The sequence below is a fragment of the Pseudorca crassidens genome, chromosome 17 (assembly GCF_039906515.1).
Source record: "Pseudorca crassidens isolate mPseCra1 chromosome 17, mPseCra1.hap1, whole genome shotgun sequence".
In the NCBI taxonomy this organism is placed as follows: Eukaryota; Metazoa; Chordata; class Mammalia; order Artiodactyla; family Delphinidae; genus Pseudorca; species Pseudorca crassidens.
Genome location: NC_090312.1, coordinates 84,868,406 through 84,889,334, shown reverse-complemented (window position 1 = coordinate 84,889,334; position 20,929 = coordinate 84,868,406). Strand labels below are relative to the sequence as shown.

The window sequence follows — 20,929 nt, the reverse complement described above, 5'->3', positions numbered from 1 at the left end:
TACCAATCTGACGCCACCGCCCCTGAACGGTGCGGGTCCTAAAGGAGCCGGTCCCACGTGACAGCCACACCACAGCCCAGATGAGGGTGCCAAGCTGCAGACGCGGCCCCCAATCACCCCCACCCCCAGTCAGGCTCCACTCGGCCCTAACAACGTCTCAGCTTAGAACCACAGGTTACACTTAGTTGTCTTGTCTTTTTCATCTCCTTTAAGGGAAACAGTTCTTCAGTTTCCTGGAGTTTCATGACTTGGACATTTACAAAATTAGATGCCTCCATCTGGGTTTGTCTGATGTTTTCTCATGACTGCGTTCAGGTTATAGAAACCATTTGCAGCGTCTCGCTAGTCCTTTATTAATAAAGCCCTTGCACCTGCTCACTTTCTCTCAGTGGAGTCACACTTCTCCCAGTGCTGAGACAGCCTGGGAGGACCCTCACAGGGGCTATACCCCAGCACGCCTCTCCTGACCCCCAGAAGTGACACCCGCTGACGGCAGAGCCTGACTCCCCTCTGCTTTCTGTTTCCCATCTGTGAGTCTGCGGTGCAGGTTTGCTGCCCATGCCCCATGAGCTAGGCCCCGGGTGGGAACAATCACTAAGAACTGGGGTTTTGGTCTTGGACCTTCTGCAGGTGGATATTAGAAATCTACCCTCTGGTGGCCCCAGATGAAAAGAGGATCTGGTTTTTATTTAGTCTTTATTAAAATGTTTTGGAGCTCAAATTAGTTAAGAATTTTGTACACTGGGAAAAACAACTCTCTGAGATGTGGACTGGTCAAGTGTTTTCTATCTGTCTATGACTCAAACTGTGGGACTGAAGCCATAAACCCTCATGTGTCTGCGTGTCACCTAAGCCCTGAATTGAGAACAACCTGACTTCTCCTTGTGAGTGTGCTGTTCTCCTGTATTTGGAAAGTATTAAGAAATTAGATTATTAAGTCTCTTAAAGGAGCTCTGTTCTTATTTATACAGATAAATAAGCTTATATAAAATGAATATTCCTAAAATTATCTGAAAATTTAAAAATTGGACTTATAATACTTTAAATGTGCCAAACTTTAAAAAAAATGCTATAGTCACTAACTCAGAAGCATTTCAGAAATCCATATTCACATAATAAAGGCACATCTTCAGTAAATGAGACAAATTTCATGATTTTAGTTTAAATAAATGTGTTTTCCTATCAGGGTTAAGTACAATACAAGCATACGTCTTATTCTACTTGGGTTTGTTTTTCCTATACTTACTTACATACTTATTATACTTATCCAGGCTTACAAAGCCAACAAGCTTTGTTATTATGGTACAAGACACACAAAATAACACCACCAACCGTCTGCAGAATTTTTTCTTCATCTCAAACAGCCCTACATAACTTTTTTTTTTTGCGGTATGCGGGCCTCTCACTGTTGTGGCCTCTCCTGTCGCAGAGCACAGGCTCTGGACGCGCAGGCTCAGCGGCCATGGCTCACGGGCCCAGCCGCTCCGCGGCATGTGGGATCTTCCCGGACCGGGGCACGAACCTGTGTCCCCTGCATCGACAGGCGGACTCTCAACCACTGCGCCACCACGGAAGCCCCCTACATAACTTTTAAGATCATGATAAATGCAGTAAGTTTATGTTCAACTAAACGGAATCACTGGACAAACTTTTTACTTCCCCAGTAATTACGTTTTGTAGCATGTCAACTGGAAGATAATTTCTATGATCTGCAGCCTTGAAACCTTGGACTGAGTTAATTAGTAAATCATCATTGAACACCCACGTAATTTCTAAGTAAAACAGAATACCGAAACACTGATTGCTAAGCAACATTTTTTTTTCTTTCTTTTTTTTTGGCTATGCCGCGCAATTGGTGGGATCTTAGTTCCCCAACTGGGAATTGAACCCAGGCCCCCCTGCAGTGGAAGCGCCAAGTCCTAACCACTGGACTGCCAGGGAAGTCCCACTAGGCATCATTTCTAAGTCTGTGTGCTCTGCTTCCTGCTTTCTAGGCCGTGAGGAGATGAGGCATGCTGCGTGTGGTACCACGCCGGATGGATGCGGCTACAGGTGGGTGTCACGTGTGCTCACAAGCTCCGAGCCTGAGAAACTCCAAGACCTCAGCAGACACTTCTCAAAACCACCCAGTCCGCGTTTCCTCAGTCCAAGAGAAGTCTGGCAGAGAGTTGTAACTGATAAGCGGATGAGGCTGCAGTAGAAGTAGGAGGGCACGCTTCTGACTTTCAGGGAGGGTGAGCTGCTCTGCTGCTCACGAAGCAGCGAGTCTCGGCTTCTTGGTGTCCGGCCGTCTTTCCACAACCGGGACTCACTAAGAGCTCACAGATATTTGCTTTTCTGGGTTACAACTAGCAACAGTCAGCATACTGGAAGCAGAACCTACTTTTGTAAACACCTACTGATCTATTTGAAGACTGCATGTTAACACACACGACACCTTAGTATTCCTCTGAAAACAGCTGGATCTCATGGACTCCCTGCGAGACCCGCTGTTTCAAGTTGTGTCAGTGGGTCCCAGAACATGACAAAACTTGGAAAGGTAACACCTGAGTCTGAGAAGAGGCTATGAAATGTGTTACATTCTTAGCAAAGTTCACTCAGTCTTAAAGGACGTGCTTCTCTGCCTTACTGATCAATGCCTTTGTCTGTAACAGGCAAAGTTACTCTTTACTTTCTGTGGAATCCACAAGGGAGCAAGGCTTGAATCTTATCAGAAGCACTTTGAGCGAAAGGCTCAGGCCTTGCACCTCTGTCAGAAGCGGCACAGAGCGGCACTGGGCTCTCAGCAAAGCACATAAGGAGGCGTGCTGGCCACTGGCCCCACTGCTGGCCAGCAGGCTGACGACTGTCTGCCAGGGTCTCCACTGTAAAGCTGCCATCTGCACCCTTGGTGAGTAACATGTGTTGTGGGGTGAGGTAGGCAGGATTTTAAGGTAGCCCCATGACCCTCCCCAGTGTTACCCCTGTGACTGTGTTTCCTTACAGAACAAAGGCAGGTCTAATCTAATCACACGAGCCTCTTAAAAGCAGAGTTTCCTCCAGCGGATGCAGGAGGAAGGGGCACAGCCTCAGAGCCTAAGGATTCAAGGTGCACCGCTGGCTGTGAAGGTGGAGGGCCAAAGGCAAGGGGCGGGCCAAGCCGGGACCACCAGACAGCAAGGAAATGGGGCCTTGGACGCCGCCGACACCCTGCATGAACCTGAGGGCCCTCCCCAGAGTGCCCGGAGAAGGGCCAGGCCGGCCCAGCCGGCCCCGAGCAGAGGAGCGGCTAAGCCCACCTAGGCTTCTGACCCAGAGGACGGGGAAATGACAGATGGTGTTTTAGCCGCTGGCCCTGTGGTGACTTGTTACACAGCGAGAAGAAGCACACGACGAGGCTTTCCGTCTACTCGCTGACTTGTAACTGTACACACGCAAGAGTCCTACAAGATTCAGTGGATCTCGATCTCTTTCTGGGACACTCTGCCTCGATGCTCAGATTATCCCAAGTTGGCTCGTGACATTTCCCATCATTCTTAGAACACTTCCTTGATTTCTGCATGTTTCAGAAAACATAATATTCTAGGTTCCTCTTATACTTTCCCTGTGCAGGCTGGAAGCAGCCATTTCTCCAAAGCCACAACCTGGGGACTGGTTTTCTCGCTGCTACAAAGGTACCACTAGCCCCAGGCAGCCCCTTCCAACGGACAGAAGGACAACAGGTGTGCACCTTGCACGTTCCACTTCACCCACCCACACAGGTGTGCGGGCGCCTGTGCACATGTGCAGAAGCAGTGAGGCCCGGGACGGGAGGCAGGGCCCTTTAGCTCTTTCTCCCTCTCCCCTCATTGTCCTTGATCCAGCTGTTAATGTGGCTGACGTCCCGTATGCCGCCCTCCTCGCCTGCTTGGATACCCTGCCCCCCCGGTGCCCACCCTCCTCGGCACCGACCACTGGAGGAGGACCTCACTGGGAAGACGGCCACTCGCAATCAGAGAACGGAGCGGCTCCCGCTAACCACAGGCCCGTGGGCATGACCGTGACGGCACCACCTGCCACTGGTCCTGGGGGCCCCTCACGTGAGAGGACATCAGACAAGCCCAGCTGGAAGGACCTCCTCCCAAATCACGGCCCGCAACCTTCAACAACATCAACGTCATGAGAACTGTCCCACACGAAAGGACGCCCAGAGGCACGACAACTAAACGCAAGGCCCAGGCTGAATTCTGGCCCCGGAAAAACGCAGCTGGAAGCACAGCTACGAAGGAAGTTAATGGGGCAGCCGAGCCATGTGCACACGGGCTGCAGGGGAGGAGAGTGAGGCATCCATGTCACCCTTCCTGACCTTGACCACGACGACGCTGTGGTCACGCACAGGAAACACACATCGCAGTATTCAGGCATACACGTCTGTGATGCCTGCAACTTACAAAAGGTTCGGGAAAAAACATCACTTATAAACACGCACACATATTATCACACGATACAGAGAAAGCACATACAGTGACAAAGCAAGCGGGACACAATTTAGCTGCTAAACCTGCAGACAGAGCAGACAGGAGCTCTCTTCACTATAAATGCCACTGTTCTGGAAGTTTAGTATCGTATCAAAGAAAACATTACTAAAAACAGTCTTTCAGGTTGTGGATTTTCTGCTGTTAGTTTACTTACTCTCTGCTTTTCCCTATCTCCTAATTACCTGGAGAACGACCATTTCTCAATAACTAAATTCTCTGCTTAAAGGATCACAGTAATGTCCCACATTAACTGAAAAGAAATACAAATCTTTTCAATGAGCTCACTGACAGAACTAAATTCAAAAGAGCAAATGAAAGGACCACAAAGATACCTACTAACAGATACATTCAATTCCTTTAACCATGTCCACGTGTGTTCAGTGAACTACTCAAATAGCAGCACTCCTTATAAGAAGTGAATTTTAAAAGCCTAAATAAGAGACAAACATCAACTAGTTTTTTTTCCCTAAATACTTATCCCGAAACTGTGACTCTTTCTTCATGAACTCTGAATATGCATTGAGGTGTCATAAAAACCAGACACAGTGAATGAAATTTGTCAGACACTTTTCATTTACGGTTTCTAAACCAATAGTATTTGAGCTGAACAATAAAATAATGATTTACGTAGATGGAATTTTACGAATTAACACTTGATTTTCTACTTTGCTGGCAGGGGCATTTCAATTCTTACCAGTATTTCAGGGTTCTTCTCCAACATGAACCCTTCTTTTTGCTCATCTGATCACAATGTCCATTTCCACTCTGGTTCAAGGAAATTTGACCCCCCTCAATTCTATGTAATACTGTTCTTGGCTAGTACAACTTTGGCCTGGGACTTCCCTGGTGACACAGTGATTAGCAATCCACCTGCCAACAAAGGGGACATGGGTCGAGCCCTGGTCTGGGAAGATCCCACATGCCGCGGAGCAACTAAGCCCATGTGCCACAACTACTGAGCCTGCGCTCTAGGGCCCGCGAGCCACAACTACTGATGCCCCCGCGCCTAGAGCCCGTGCTCCGCAACAAGAGAAGCCACTGCAATGAGAAGCCCGCACATAGCAACGAAGGGTAGCTACTGCTCGCTGCAACCAGAGAAAGCCTGCACACAGCAATGAAGACCAACGCAGCCAAAAATAAATTAATTTTTTAAAAACCTCCAATCCATTAAAAAAAAAGAAAAGAAAAAAATTTTGCCTGGCCAGATGAATTTTTTCTTTGAATCTTTTCCCAAACCTACTTCTTGTATGACAATTCTTCTGAACTAACATTAGTACTAAGTCAGTTATATCTGAAAAACCAATAAAAAATCAGGTGAGATTAGGTCAAAATACAAAATTACTATTGGATTTCCTTATAGTTTTAATTCCTGTTTGATTTGTCAAACAAAAGTGTCTTTGCAAGGCAGTATGTTAGAATCTATAAGGAGCTCAAAATATTTAAGACTGACTTCTTGCCCTTGGAAGATTTTATAAATCTTGGTAGGATGTAAGTGACTAAAATAAAAAGTAGGTTTAATACCTCAGTTATACTTCTTATGTCCCAATTATATTGAAATGAATTGGGGAGATCACAAAAATATCCAACATATTTTGAATATGTTGGGTTCAAATTTCAGAAGTTGCAAAAATGAAAATACGTAGTCTTACAGGTATCACATTGCCATTTTAAGATACACGTCAGAATCCTTCTAAACCTTACCTGATAAGGCTGAAGTTTTCAGATATCCATCAAGGCTGGGTAAAATGTCCTTATAATAGGGCTGAATTACATGTTTGCCGATGTAAACTGACCATTCTTCTAGGGCATTCAGGCCGACTTCTGCCAGTGGGGTATAGCTCAGGCCCAGTTTAAAAGCCATCTGTATGTGAGTACAAACAAGGTAATGAAACACAAGGAATATGAGATTCAAAGAGGGTTTCTAACGGCAAGCCTTTCCTCTGCCAGAACCAGACAGGCTGGAGGGAAGGGTACACTGAGGCCCCCTCAGGAAGGCCTGCCGGGGGGTGTCACTGCACACCTGCAGCACAGAGAGGGCTGAATCCTCACCCCCCACCCCCAGGGGCCCTCAGAGAGGACCAGCCAGGGTCCCTCCCCAAAGCTGCTCAGTGGCAGAAGCAGAACATGAACCAGGGTGTCTGACGGGTGAGCGCCTGCTGGGACTGCCATGCTTTCCAGGAAACAGGACACTGCACAAGAGATGCGTCTGCTCGGGACGATGCACCCACCTGCAAGGCAGGGACATAGGCTCTGACATCAAGTTCGATGATGTCGTGTGGCAGGGACAGGACAAAGGTCAAACAGGAGGCCAGGAGTTCATCTTTGTACTGCTTCATTTTAACTGACACCTTAGCAAGAAAGACGACAAGAACATCAGTGCTGCACACCTGAAGAGAGCCTTCAATTTCACAATCAACTACAAGAAACCCTATTCGCAAATAGGGAAAATGATCACGGGGCCTTTATCTGACACAGCCACGTTCATTTAAAAAGTAAGCACTGATCTCCAGGAAAAGTTCATTTGTTGAGTACTTAATTTCCATTATGTGGAAGAGCTAAAGAATCTATTAGCTTTGAGTTGTCATCACTCAATTTTAAGAAACCTCAGGGGACTCTGGAAGCACAGAGATATCCTCTGTTAGTGATTTTAACCCCTTAATCCCCACATGGATTAAGCAGCCCATTTTTAAGTAATTAGATCATTTATAGGATTTTTCTCAACATACATTTTTTTTAAACATCTTTATTGCATTATAACTGCTCTACAATGGTGTGTTAGTTTCTGCTGTGTAACAAAGTGAATCAGCTATACATATACATCTATCCCCATATCTCCTCCCTCTTGCGTCTCCCTCCCACCCTCCCTATCCCACCCCTCTAGGTGGTCACAAAGCACCGAGCTGATCTCCCTGTGCTATGCGGCTGCTTCCCACTAGCTATCTATTTTACATTTGGTAGTGTATACATACGTCCATGCCACTCTCTCACTTCGTCCCAGCTTCCCCTTCCCCCTCCCTGTGTCCTCAAGTCCATTCAATTTTAAATAACCCATGACAACACTGGATAAATCATTTGAAAATTACCTCTTTACCAAATTTTGCAAACAAAGCAAAGCAAAAAGACTTTTCTGGGTCCTCAGAAGACTGTTTCTGACTCTTTGGACCAACACCCTGTCAAACAAAACAGGGAATTAGTTCAGTGAATGATAACCAGGTAATCCTGTGTCCTAATCCGGCAGTTCCCAGCCTTCCTTCCAAGGGGAACCCATTTTCATGTTGCTCAGGCCTCATGCAGAGGGGAAGTGAAATCAGCCCTGAAAACGTTTCAGGCGGAGGCCAGCGAGAAACCGAGTGGGAGGTGGGGGGGCTTGCCGGTCAAGACCCAAGGCCTAAGTCTGCTCCCTGCCCCGGGGTTCTGATGCGCACACCTGTGGGCTGAAACACTGCTCACGCCCAGAGCCCCCAGACACAAACCCAGGTCCTCTCCAACCTCACGTGCCACCAGATCCCCTGGGCGGCCTGGGCACAGGCTGCTGGGCGGCGGCCCAGAGCTCCTGACGAGGTGAGCCTGGAGAGGGTGTGAGTGGTGCTAGTGATGCCGGAGCCCCAGCACCCAGCACCCCATGAGAGCCCCTGCAGAGCCAACGTCATCAGCCAGGTGTTGTAAATCAAAACAGAAAATGCTACTGGTTAAACTTTAAAGAGTGTCATCCAATTGCCACTCACATTATGTCTTTCAAAATACAAATAAAATTAGTAGACTTTAAAACTGCAATATGCTATCATGTTGCATTTTAGAAGGTATTTATACACACTCATGCAACCTAAGAAACACAGGAATATTCAGTGTCCTTCAAAAAAACACTTACCTCAAAATATTTTATTTTCTTGGCATTTCTCACAGCAATAGATAGCAATTTGTAGAAACCACTAATGAATGGCAACCGTGTAGACTGCAGAATTAATTCATATGCAAAGGAGTATACCCATGGCTCAAAAAATTCTACATGTTTCTCAGGAAGAATCTCCCTGTAAAAACAAATGTAAAGCTCAATGTAGAAATTCTCATCATGTACTATTTTTATTCAGCTTTGGATATAAGAGACATAATCAAAACAAAATCATAATCTATGATTCCATTATATATCATTTTCAAGTATATCTATATTCTTTGTTTTCCCCACCTGAGGACCTTTTAAATGTATTTTTTTAAATAGATAAATCTCAGCTGCTACATTTAAATATATTTTAAGTTTCATACAAGCAATTTTAGATTTTAAGTCCTACTATTTCATTTCTTATATCTACATAAGTGATTTTCCTATATTACAGCCAATAATTGATAATTTCCACTCTTGAACAAATAGCATTTTTTAAATACCTGCAAAATTCCACCAGGTTGATGAAAGCTAAAAAATCTTTAGGTTTAGCAGGATGCAAGTTAGCAGCTGGATCTGAAGTCGGGCTCACCCAAAGGCCAGCAGCTTCATTTTCATGCTTAAAAATTAATGGCACCAAAAAAACACTGTTAACATTCAATCGTTCAACAAATGACTCAGCAAGTGACTCCACAGCCAAGGCCTGAGTCTTTGAGGAAGGAATGCAAAACTGAGGAGGTACAGACGGGCCTCGGAAGCTCACAGTAGGATCAAAATGACGGGACCACAGAACGCGTGGCACGGGCGGCCACAGGGGACACCGACGGGGGAATAAAGGTGCACACACAGAGAGACAGGGTAGGTGGGGACTACAACTTCTCACAGGAGCAGTGGCGCCGGACAGAGGCAGAAGCTCACAACACAGAAAGCGCCAGTAATGACGTGTAGCTTTCAAAATGAGAAACAGAGGAACAGCTACTACTGTTAGGTAACACAGAAATATTAACATGTTCAGTCTGTGTTTCAGATTCAGGTGGAAATGTCAAGGGCAAGGCTGGAGTCTAGACCCATTTGGGAAATGCTAATCTCAGAGGCGACAGCTGACCCGGCGGACAGTGCAAGGGGAGCAGAAGACACAGAGACTAGGACATGTGCTCCAAAAGCAGGTGTGTGGCCGACAGTCTCGGGGAGGCCCTCTGGGCATGTTTATGAAATTATTTTAGACGTAAATAAATAAAAAGCCTTAAAGAGCAACAGACCACCCCCAGTGTCCCCTTCTCGTGTAAAGGCATCACGAGTGCAGCCAGGCTGACGAGGCCCAGGGCCCACCTCTGCCCCTGCAGGAACCCCTGACCAAGTGGCCTCGGGCTCGGCCATGGAAGCCAATAGGCAAAGTCGACTGAAGGAACCATGGGCTCAGCAGCGAACTGAGTGTGTTCCACAGAGTCCACGCCCACTGACTCTAGCTTCATCACCTGAGTGTCTTATGATGAGGACTCCTCAGAGCGGACAGCAGCTCTGAGCCGGCAGCTTCACGCCAGGTCCCATCTTTGAGCCGGCCAGGAAAACTGCCTTAAGAACACAGGAGCAGGGAGTCTTCCCTGTCCGCCCTGGCCTACCTTCTACTCACTCCAGAGCACGGAGCTTGGAGCCTCCTCGGGTATCAACCAGAGGAACGCCAGGTTTCCCGATCCTACTGCAAAAGGCCACCTCTACACTAAGTAAGACTTGACTGTGCTATTGCTGAGGAATGAGTAACAATCCTAACAACTTTTTCCAAAGAGTCGCTTTAACTTATTAAACATATAAACTACTATCTGGTAGTTCTGAACAATCTAGTACAGAATATTTTCTACGCATTAGGCAATGCAAATAAAAAAGTATCAAGGACACGTATTAATGCTAATAAACCAATGTCCTGCGATGTCCACAGGTGTGAGATTTGCTCATACTGCAGCGGCAGAGGGAATTAGTACAAAAAGGATACAAAATTATTACTGACAAGCCCTTCTAACCTCTTGTTCCCCAACACTCTGCTTTTCCAGTGTAAGATCCAATTTCTCGATAATCTTCAAAACTGATTTTACAAATTCATCATACAGCAAACGATTCAGACTTGGAAGGGAGGAATTCACAAAGAGAAATGCTTCATCTGCTAAAAGAGAATCCTTAAAATAAAGAAAATAATAAATTTCAACATACTGTGCCAAAAAGTATCAGTACCAGTATTAAATAAGCATTATGATACATAAAGATGTGTACGTATATTTAGGTATTATGGAAACTCCTGTGTAAACTATAGCAGATTTACCTCAAAGTTTTCAAGCTGGAAAATGTAGATTCCTTCCTAAATTATTAGGACAATACCATTTCAGTCAGATACGACTTACGCAGTCATGTAACAAACACAAACAGTAGTAAATGAGAAGATTTAGGCCAATCCTTGTCAAAGTATTTACCACATTAGTGTGTGTGTGTGTGTGTGTGTGTGTGTGTGTACACACATCTGTATACTATACATGGTGTGTCTACGTGCAATTGCACATGCATGTACATATGCACATATACACGTGTGCACATATAAATACGCATGTACTCACAGATACATGCATGCATACATATGTACAAATATATATCTATTCTCAGAATGGATTTAAAGTATTATAATCTATTATTTCTTTAAAACTGAAATATTCTACCTTTCCAAAAATATGGACCAATTACTCTGCCTTTACTCAAATAGTCTATGAAACTTAACCTCAAAATGTATCTAACATCACATATAAGAAAGCATATTTTAGGTAAAATTATTAACACTGTTATACTATTTTACCTCAATAAGAAAAACTCCTAAGATTTTTCACAGGATAGGAACCATCTATTGACAAACACTGCTTTTCCTAGTCTATGAATGCTTTGTCAAAGACCATGTTAAACAGTGGCCAGAACCTGGCTTAGAGCAGACACCGCTGAAACACCTGCCAGAAACGTAGGAGGCGTGATTCTGACCGTGACAAACAGCCGTGCACCCATCTCCTTTGTACCTACTACATCAACCAGATTTACCTTCAGCTTTAGCAAATAAAAAGAGCACAGCTCTCCCGCGGTGATAACACTGCCTGCCATGTTCTTTTTATCCACCAGCCTGGGTCTGTCTGAAAGAACAACTCTGCACCAATTACACTCTGTATGCTGCTTCTTTGCTGAAACGAGGACTCAGCTATGGTAATTCATTAATTTTAAATGAGTTCTATGATTTTGTTCTTTTTATTTGATTTTTTCAAGTCTCACTTTAACTATCCTAACTTACACTGTTTTAATTTTTCATTACCTGAAGTACTTAAAAAAAAAAAGCCCTATTGAAAGTTAGTAAAATATACTTCTGAAGTAATTCTTAGGTGTAAAACTATGGAAACTAGTAAAGAGGAACTAAGGTACTTCTGTGGCTTTAAAATGGTCGTTTTTACCATCATCTGGTCACAGTTCAGGAGATTTCTAAAAAGATCCAAATAGTCTCTGTAGGTGGGCACCCGCCATTTGCCGGTTCTAGCTTCCCCTGACACACGACAGTCCTCAGACTCGGGCTCAGCACCCTGGTGGAAAGACAAACATCCAACACTGAGGGCGGATCGGAGAACAGCAGCACTGCTGCACTTCTGCTTTCTGCTGTCAGAGTTCTCTAAGCTAAAAGAGCCCCCAGCTGCAGACCCTAATTTGCTTGAGGAAGATAGTATATTATGAAAGCATAATAAAAAGGCTGGGAAAAAGTCACAATTTTCTAACTAGGACTAAAACAGTGATGCACTAACAAGTGTTTCAAAACAATATCCAAGGTATGTGTTATGAATAATTTACCTCAACTTCTTATACAGAGCTCTCATCTCATCCTATTTCCTGTTAACTTAAAGTAACTAAGACATGCCTCCCATAATATACCTAAGTATTTTGTCCTACAGCTTCAAGAGAAAAAGATCCCTTTTTGTAAAAATGTATTCATAGTAGTAAGGTTATGTTTAAGGATGTCTCATAACCATCACCGGAAAAAGTACTTAGGTATTACAGCCTATACTTTCAAAATGTAGCTAATGGCTAATAACAAACAAACCACTTTTGTATATTTACAGACTAAAAACTCCAGCAACATCTTTAGCTTTCAAGATGACAAAAGACTAACTTTCAAATCATACATTCAGAATTTACCTTTTGAAGGATCACTGGTTTAGAACATATTCTGATTAAACCTTGATGCACTATAAAAAGAAAATGAAAACAAAAAAGAAAAATACACTGAAAAATATAACCACTCAATTAAAATGACAGCCATTATCTTTTTGAACATAACTTACCTCTCAAATTTTTCTCTAAGTTTGGTAATATCTTTAGTTTTAATTTTTTTTCTTTTTTTCTTTTGTTTTAAATTTTAGACTATTAAGATTCAAAATCAAAAGAAAGGAAAAAAATTCAAAAAATGGATAGAAAAAGGATATTTTGGTCCACCAAAATATTAGGAGTTCTCCAAGAGGCATCAAAAGATACAAAAGAATTTGGCAACCAGATGTTCTTTATATCAAACAACATGTTAAGTATTAACCATTCATCATCCTCAAAACAAGTAAATTCCAAACTCACCCATAGTACTAATGCAATTCCAGAGAACTGGTCCTTTTTCTGCCAAGGCCAGGAAAACTTTCACTATGGCTTTACAACACACCAACTGCATTTTTGGACCGTACTGGGGGAAACTGTCTATCTGCACGACCACGAGGTGCTCCAGAACTGGCATGTGCACCTCAGGAACCTGCCAGAAAGGAGAGCCCACGAAGAGCGAGGGCAGGCAATGAATAACTACAGGGACCATACAGACAGTCACAGTAAACACAATGCCATTAGACACGTATCAGATGAATGAAAAACCAGGATTATTACCTAATCTGCTAATTTGTTGCTGTAATTATCTAAAAAAAAAATCAGAGTAACTGTCTAAATGATACTTAAGGTGCAATTCTACCCCAAGCAGCAATCTTAATCTTTTAGAAAGATAAAAAGTAACAAATAATTTTTCCTACTTTGGGAACAAAAAGTCAAGTTTCATGACAAAAACCGTACCGATACAAAATACTAGCTAAAAATGTCACCTTGGGGACTTCCCTGGTGCTCCAGTGGATAAGACTCCGTGCTCCCAATGCAAGGGGCCCAGGTTCAATCCCTATTCGGGGAACTAGACCCTACAGGCATGCCGTAACTAGGGAGCCCGCCTGCTACAACTAAGGAGCCCACGTGCCACAACTAAGACCCGGTACAACCCAATAAATAAATATAAATAAAGATATTAGAAAAAAAAGGTCACCTTGCCCACAATGTGCCCCTACTGAATGCATCTTAACTCCTGCTGCACCATCAAATTACCTGAAGAACGGAGCTTAAACAGTCACAACTGTGCTCCGTTTAACCAACTATCTCACTCACCGTATCAAGGTGAAGCAAGACACTGGCAACAGACTGGAGGAAACTGGGCATCTGGTAGACGTGGTCCTCGGCCGTGTCTGTCTCGGTGAGGAACAGCTGCCGGCAGCGCTGAACAAGCTCCACGAACATGAAGCCCACGTCTTCTGCGTTTATAACCTTGCAAGGCTTTAGGGAAGGAAAACAAGCCTCTGTCAACCTTACCAACTTCAAAATAATGGTGTTTAAGGTGTCGTGTTAAGCCATGTTGTTATAAACTGAATGTTAACAAGCTTTTTAAAGGAGAAGAAATGCAGATATAAAATACAGTGTATGTCCTACAGATGCTTTCTGAGATATCTGTAAGTACATTCTGCACAGCTATTAATACACAACACACCTACTCAACCCTGTGTTCTAGGCACTGGGAAGACAGTAGTTATCAAAGACAACTGGGTGCAGGCCCTCCCCAGAGGCCAGTCGCCCAGAGGAAGGGACAGACCCAAACCACGGAGGCACAGCACACGGCACCCAGAGGCACCTTCCTCACTCACGCACCCGGCTGTGCCGTCCTCCGCCCGGCCGCGTGCTCCCGAGGCCCCTTAGACTTCGGCTCGAGTCCCTCCTCCACGAGACTCTGGCCCCTGTATCTTTGCCGCGTCCTCTCCCTTCCTCCCTGTTGGCCATGCTCTGGCTACACTACGTCACCACAACGAACAAGTCCCAGCTGGCCAGACCTCAGGGTCTGAAGCTGTGAAGCCCAGGCTCTCGGTCACCTCTGAGCCTTCTCACACACTGTTTCTTCTGCCCTAAGTACACTGAAAGGAGCCGCAGAGACAAGTGGAGATAAAGGTTTATTTTTAAGGGGAAAGGATCATCTGGAAACAAATGAGGAAGCACGAGGGAAGGAGTGAGGAGTGGTGTGGAGGGCTGGAAACAGACGCACAGACCCTACAGCAGGGAAGCAGCCCTGGGAGGCAGACCTGCAGAGGCAGGAAGTGACGCCCTCTGTCCAGTGGAAGCACGCAAGGCGACGGTCAATGTCCCTAAACAGACCTCACGCAGGCACAGGGAGGGGCTCTCGCTAGCGCGCCAAGCGTCACCACCAAACTGCACCTCATCAACAACAGGCAGCGTGGCAGTGGGTAAAACGTGCTGTTTCTCATCTTCAGGTCGGAGTTATGTCTTGGTTCTGTCAACTGTTCGCTGTGTGCCCTTTCACGAGTTACCTAATTTCTCTGGGCCTCAGTTTCCTCACCAGTAAAGCGGAATCATATTCCTAAAAGCTTGTGGGAGAGTTATGAGTATTTGAGATAATACACATACAGAATCCTATTACAGAGCAGGCACTGAAAAAAACAAGTTAATAACAAAGCAAGTAAGAACAATATTTTCACAAGTGTGAGATGCTATTCAAAATACAATAAAGTACATTCCTTTAAACACTCAAGTAAAACTAAAAAGACAAGAGTAAATTAATGGGCATACCCCTGCAAAGAGTCCATATCCTCGAACGGCGATGGACAAGTCCTTGCTGTTTGCGTCCACGTTTCTGATGATGCCATAGAACTGCTCCATGAAGTACCGCAGCTTACTTCTGTGCGTCTCTGCGTTGTTCGCTACCATAAAAGAAAGCTGCAATGGCATAATGTTTACTTTAGAGACACTTCTACGAAAACAAAGGGATCTATCCAAATGTGAAAAGGCTAGAACTGCTGAGCAAGACATTATCAATGTGTTGTCACAGCTCCACAGCTGTTTTTACTCATAAAGAACCATTTCTTCCATCTGCTTGCTTAGTCTCCAACAGCTTCAGAAAAGGCACTTTCTCAAGTAAGCCTTTATTATACGTGATGCTTTTACTAGAGAAAGGGACTGAAAGAGACCAGGAAGATGCAGGAAGACGTCTGCACAAAACACAGGCTCCGGACGAAAGCTCCCTGATGAAGCAGAAGGCATCTTTAGACTCATCTGTGACTCATGGTGACACAGAGCTGGGCAGCCCAGCGGCCGGTGAGTTCAGTCACCAACAGACTGGGACCCACAGGAGAGAACATGGGGACGGCTCAAAACTAAAAATCAGAAAGACAAGTGTCTTATGTGCCTTTCTGAGTACAGGTTTTTTACCTCCTTAGGTAGGTTTATTCTTCCTTAGGTAGGTATTTTATTCTTTTTGTTGCAATGCTGAATGGTACTGTTTCCTTAATTTCTCTTTCTGATCTTTTGTTGTTAGTGTATAGGAATGCAAGAGATTTCTGTGAATTAATTTTGTATCCTGCAACTTCACCAACTTCATTGATTAGCTCTAGTAGTTTTCTGGTGGCATCTTTAGGATTCTCTATGTATAGTATCATGTCATCTGCAAACAGTGACAGTTTTACTTCTTTTCCAATTTGTATTCCTTTTATTTCCTTTTCTTCTCTGACTGCCGTGGCTAGAACTTCCAAAACTATGTTGAATAATAGTGGCGAGAGTGGACATGCTTGTCTTGTTCCTGATCTTAGAGGAAATGCTTTCAGTTTTTCACCGAGAATGACGTTTCCTGTGGGTTTGTCGTATATGGCCTTTATTATGTTGAGGTATGTTCCCTCTATACCCACTTTCTGGAGAGTTTTTATCATAAATAGGTGTTGAATTCTATCAAAAGCTTTTTCTGCATCTATTGAGATGATCATATGGTTTTTATTCTTCAATTTGTTAATGTGGTTTATCACATTGATTGATTTGCGTATACTGAAAAATCCTTGCATCCCTGGGATAAATCCCTCTTCATCATGGTGTATGACACAAACAGATGGAGAGATATACCATGTTCTTGGATTGGAAGAATCAATATTGTGAAAATGACTCCACTACCCAAAGCATTCTACAGATTCAATGCAATCCCTATCAAATTACCAGTGGCATTTTTTACAAAATTAGAACAAAAAAATCTTAAAATTTGTATGGAGACATAAAAGACCCCAAAGAGCCAAAACAGTCTTGAGAGAAAAAAAAACGGAGCTGGAGGAATCAGACTCCCGGACTTCAGACTATACTACAAAGCTACAGTAATCAAGATAATATGGTACTGGCACAAAAACAGAAATACAGATCAATGGAACAGGATAGAAAGCCCAGAGATAAACCCACACACCTATGGTCAACTAATCTATGACAAAAGAGGCAAGAATATACAATGGAAAAAAGACAGTCTCTTCAATAAGTGGTGCTGGGAAAACTGGACAGCCACATGTATAAGAATGAAATTAGAACACTCCCTAACACCATACACAAAAATAAACTGGAAATGGATTAAAGACCTAAATATAAGACCAGACACTATAAAACTCTTGGAGGAAAACATAGGAAGAACACTCTTTGAAATAAATCACAGCAAGATCTTTTTTGACCCACCTCCTAGAGTAATGGAAATAAAAACAAAAATAAACAAATGGGACCTAATGAAACTTAAAAGCTTTTGCACAGGGCTTCCCTGGTGGCGCAGTGGTTGAGGGTCCGCCTGCCGATGCAGGGGACACGGGTTTGTGCCCCGGTCTGGAAAGATCCCACATGCCCCGGAGCAGTTGGGCCTGTGAGCCATGGCCACTGAGCCCATGCGTCTGGAGCCTGTGCTCCGCAGCAGGAGAGGCCACAACAGTGAGAGGTACCACAAAAAAAAAAAAAAAAAAAAAGAATGGCAAACCACTACAGGAAAAAAAGATCATCAACAGTCACCACGGAAATTCAAATTAAAATCACAGTAGGGTAACACTGTACACCCATCAGACGGGCTGAAATTAAAGACTGGCAATACTAGGTGCTGGCAAGAACGTGGGGTGGCTGGAACTTACCGGTGGGGATGGAAAACGGTGCAAACGGTTTGAAAAGGAGTTTAGCAGTCGCTCATAAACTGCAACCTATGCCTACCATGCACCCCAGCAAAGCCCCTTCTAGGTGTCTGCTCCAGAGCCATAAGAACAGTCGGCAAGGGTGCTGCTCACCAATGCCCTCAGCTGCTCCCGCTACAAGAGCCCCCGCAGCCCAACCCCTGGTAGCCATGCGTCTGCTGCTGCATCTGGGACTCTATTTCTGTTTTGTGGATGGGTTCATTTGTACCCTTTTTTAGATTCCACACGTAAGTGCTATTTTATGAAAAAATAAAATAAAATAAAATAAAGCAGTAAAACGCCCCAGGAGTCCCTACAGGAGCTGTGGGATATGCCTACAGCAGGACAGCAGCTGTGCCCCAGGTGTGTGAGGACTCCCAATGCCGCTCTTCAGAATGTCCATCAGCGCCGCCCCAGCCAGTCTCATTCCCACCACCAGCCCACCCCTTGGGTGTTTCCAGCTGCCACTGGGCACTCAGAACCACAGCACCTGCTCCTTGGCCAATGGAGACACCCAGCCACCTGCAGGCTCCCCCTTCACCCACACCCCGGCTGGACCTGGACCCCAGGGCAGGTGGGCTCATCTCCGTCACGAAGCCACAGAGACACAAGCATCTTGTCTTAACATGGCAGCTGACGCTGACCCCCACCCTCACTGGGCCACCGGCTCCAGGGAGCCCTGGCCTCCCAACCGTCTCTCCCTGCCGCCACTTCTTCTATCCAACCTTGGCTCTGAGGCCCTGATCCGATCTGGCATCTTCTGAGCTTTCTTCCAGACCTGCTGCCACCCATGCGGCTGATGGATAAGCATGCTTTTTCTTTAAGTACCACGGAAGCTAATGGATCAACTTGTATTTACTTTTCAAACGTTCACGCACAAGATTGGAATTTAATTTTTTGCATAGAAAGAATTTTAAACAGTACCTGTTTCAGGAAAGATTCCAGAGCTGAATATGCAGCTTTTTTCAATTCTGTATTTGTGTGGCTACACCATTTCGACAGTATTTCAAATAAGGAAACGTAGTTGTCCAGGAGGCAGGTGCTAAACTGAGATGCATGCAGGGTAAATATGGACAGGCCAGCTGCAAATGCAAAATACATCACGTTTAAAATAAGACGACAAAGGGCGGAACAAAGAGCTAAGAAAAAGCTTCAGGCACACGTCAAATTAAAACTGTGCTCACAAAGGAGGCTCCAGTGGTCCCCGAGACCTCTGATGCCTCCATCCTCCATCTGAATCGACAGGCCCGTGACTCCCAAAACAAAGGTCGGAAGTAGGATCAGGGTTTATTCAGATAAAGTCAGAATCAAACAATCTGGATCCCCTGAGAGTTGCCCTGAAGAGATTTTTTTCTGCAATCATGTGATATAAGTGTGACCATCTCAACCAGCGCCCAAGAGGCCCCGTCATAACCACGTGGGAGCCTCACAGGTGTCATTGCACTGACTTTCACTCACAGTTTAAGCAAACATTCACTCAATGCACTAACTTAATAATCTGAAACATTCCACCTCATTAAATAAAGGATCTTACCCAGAGGCACCGCGTATCTCTTCAGATCAATCTATTAAAAAAAAAATTTACCATCAATGTTTGACAATCACAAGGCTCAGCTAAAAAGAATTAGAGGAACATTAAATCTCACCTGAGGACAGATTGCCTTTAGTGCAAAATCAAAAATCTCCCTTGAAGTCTGGGGATCTGGGGAAAAACAGAAAGCAGCCCTGTCACACAGCATAATCGTATCATCTGACCAAGCTCACAAGGTATTAAGACTAACAGCTCTGTTTCAGACAGCACGGCCTCCTCCTCCCTCACCTGGCTTCATCCGACGGACCCTTAAACACTCTGTCCCGCTTGTGCTCTGACAGCGACCGGCGCTGCCTGTGCTGAGCTGGACTCTGCTCTGGTCTCTTGGCATCAGCCTCCTCCAGAGGAGCCCCCCTCAGGCATCCTGCGGGCCTCTCTGCCCAGGCTCCCGAGCTGACCCTGCCCACACACACAGCTGTACACATCGTGTCTCGGGAGGCTGCCAAGGCCGTGTCCTGAGATCTCCTTTCTCCCACAGGACCCAGTCCTACGTGGTGCACGCACGCTAAGTGTGGATGCTGCACAGCGGCCACAGCTACACATGTCCAGGACAAAAAGCCAGGTTCTGGCCTGCAGCTCAGTAAACAGTGGACGGACTTCAGCTGCTCACTGCCACCAAGAATCATGGCTCTCGGCGCTGCACTAACGCACACCTCAGCCGAAGCATGCAGGCAGACCTCATAAACATCAAGGCCCAGACCTGTTCCTCACAGAAGAATCACCCAGCGGAAGCCCCTCTCACACTGACCCCGCATTCTATGCGATCTCACCCCTCCCCAGCACTCTGCAGCAGGCAGCCCAGCTCTCGTGACCCCGACCACAGCCGGCAGCCTGGACGCCCGGGAACCCACTGCTCCCGCTGCCCGGAACGTCCTCCCCAGCCCCTCCCCAGCCGGCCCCTCGCCACCCTGCAGGCCTTTGCCTCTCGTCACCTCCCCAGAAAGAACCGTGGGCTGTGCACCTCCTCCATCTCTCCATGCTCCAGATTCCCACCCACAGCACCCGGAGTGCATGCACAAATGAACCCTGAAATCTGCGGAGCTTGTGCTCCTCGTCTGTCTTCTCACCACGCTGAGCTCGCGATGGCAGGAACCCGGGGATTCCCATCTCTGAGCCCAGCACCCAATCCATCACTCTTCAGACAGAAGACACCCAAGAAAGACGTGCTCTATGAACAAATGTATTAGTACTGAGTACTAATACTAACCGCCTGAAGTTACATAATCACAGCGTGACCATAAACTGCAAATTTTAGCCTCATACCAAGGCTTAAATCCCAGTCCTGCCACGTGCTGGTTACATTAGTTTCCTGTCGCTGCTGTAACCAATTATCACAAACTCAGAGGCTTAAAACTACACAAACTTATTACCACACAGTTCTGGAGGTGAGAAATCTGAAACCAAGATCACAGCTACAAGTAGAAAACTCTCTGAAAACGCCCTGGGACCAGCAGGACAGACCATGCACAGCTGAAGGCAGAAAGGAGCACCCACGCAGAGGAGCCGGCGCAGCGTGGCCTCTGCTCCCCCAGCACTGCGACCGCAGGGTCCGGACCCACATCGGGCTCCCCAGCTGGAGACCCTGCACCCGCATGACGAGCCCCCAGAACATCCGGCGAGCCAGGGGACTGCAGGGAACGAGAGCCGCTCCCCC

General features: G+C 45.5%; 1 protein-coding gene across 10 annotated transcripts in view; it reads right to left on the bottom strand.

The window, feature by feature from the left end:
• Positions 1–20,929, bottom strand: part of PRKDC (protein kinase, DNA-activated, catalytic subunit) — a 178,951-nt gene that overhangs the window by 144,450 nt on the left and 13,572 nt on the right. For all 10 annotated transcript variants that reach the window (XR_010936560.1, XM_067712375.1, XM_067712380.1 and 7 more), the window contains exons 8-21: positions 19,331–19,386; positions 19,219–19,249; positions 18,609–18,766; positions 15,304–15,450; positions 13,840–14,004; positions 13,003–13,171; positions 12,574–12,623; positions 11,841–11,966; positions 10,389–10,541; positions 8,877–8,992; positions 8,365–8,524; positions 7,580–7,666; positions 6,725–6,844; positions 6,198–6,357 (exon numbers count right to left, since the gene is read on the bottom strand). Coding sequence is in view for 9 of the 10 variants with exons in the window: in XM_067712375.1 (XP_067568476.1) it covers positions 6,198–6,357; positions 6,725–6,844; positions 7,580–7,666; positions 8,365–8,524; positions 8,877–8,992; positions 10,389–10,541; positions 11,841–11,966; positions 12,574–12,623; positions 13,003–13,171; positions 13,840–14,004; positions 15,304–15,450; positions 18,609–18,766; positions 19,219–19,249; positions 19,331–19,386 (1,698 nt within the window). In the remaining variant the exon portion in view is untranslated. The remainder of the gene's footprint in view (positions 1–6,197; positions 6,358–6,724; positions 6,845–7,579; positions 7,667–8,364; positions 8,525–8,876; positions 8,993–10,388; positions 10,542–11,840; positions 11,967–12,573; positions 12,624–13,002; positions 13,172–13,839; positions 14,005–15,303; positions 15,451–18,608; positions 18,767–19,218; positions 19,250–19,330; positions 19,387–20,929) is intronic.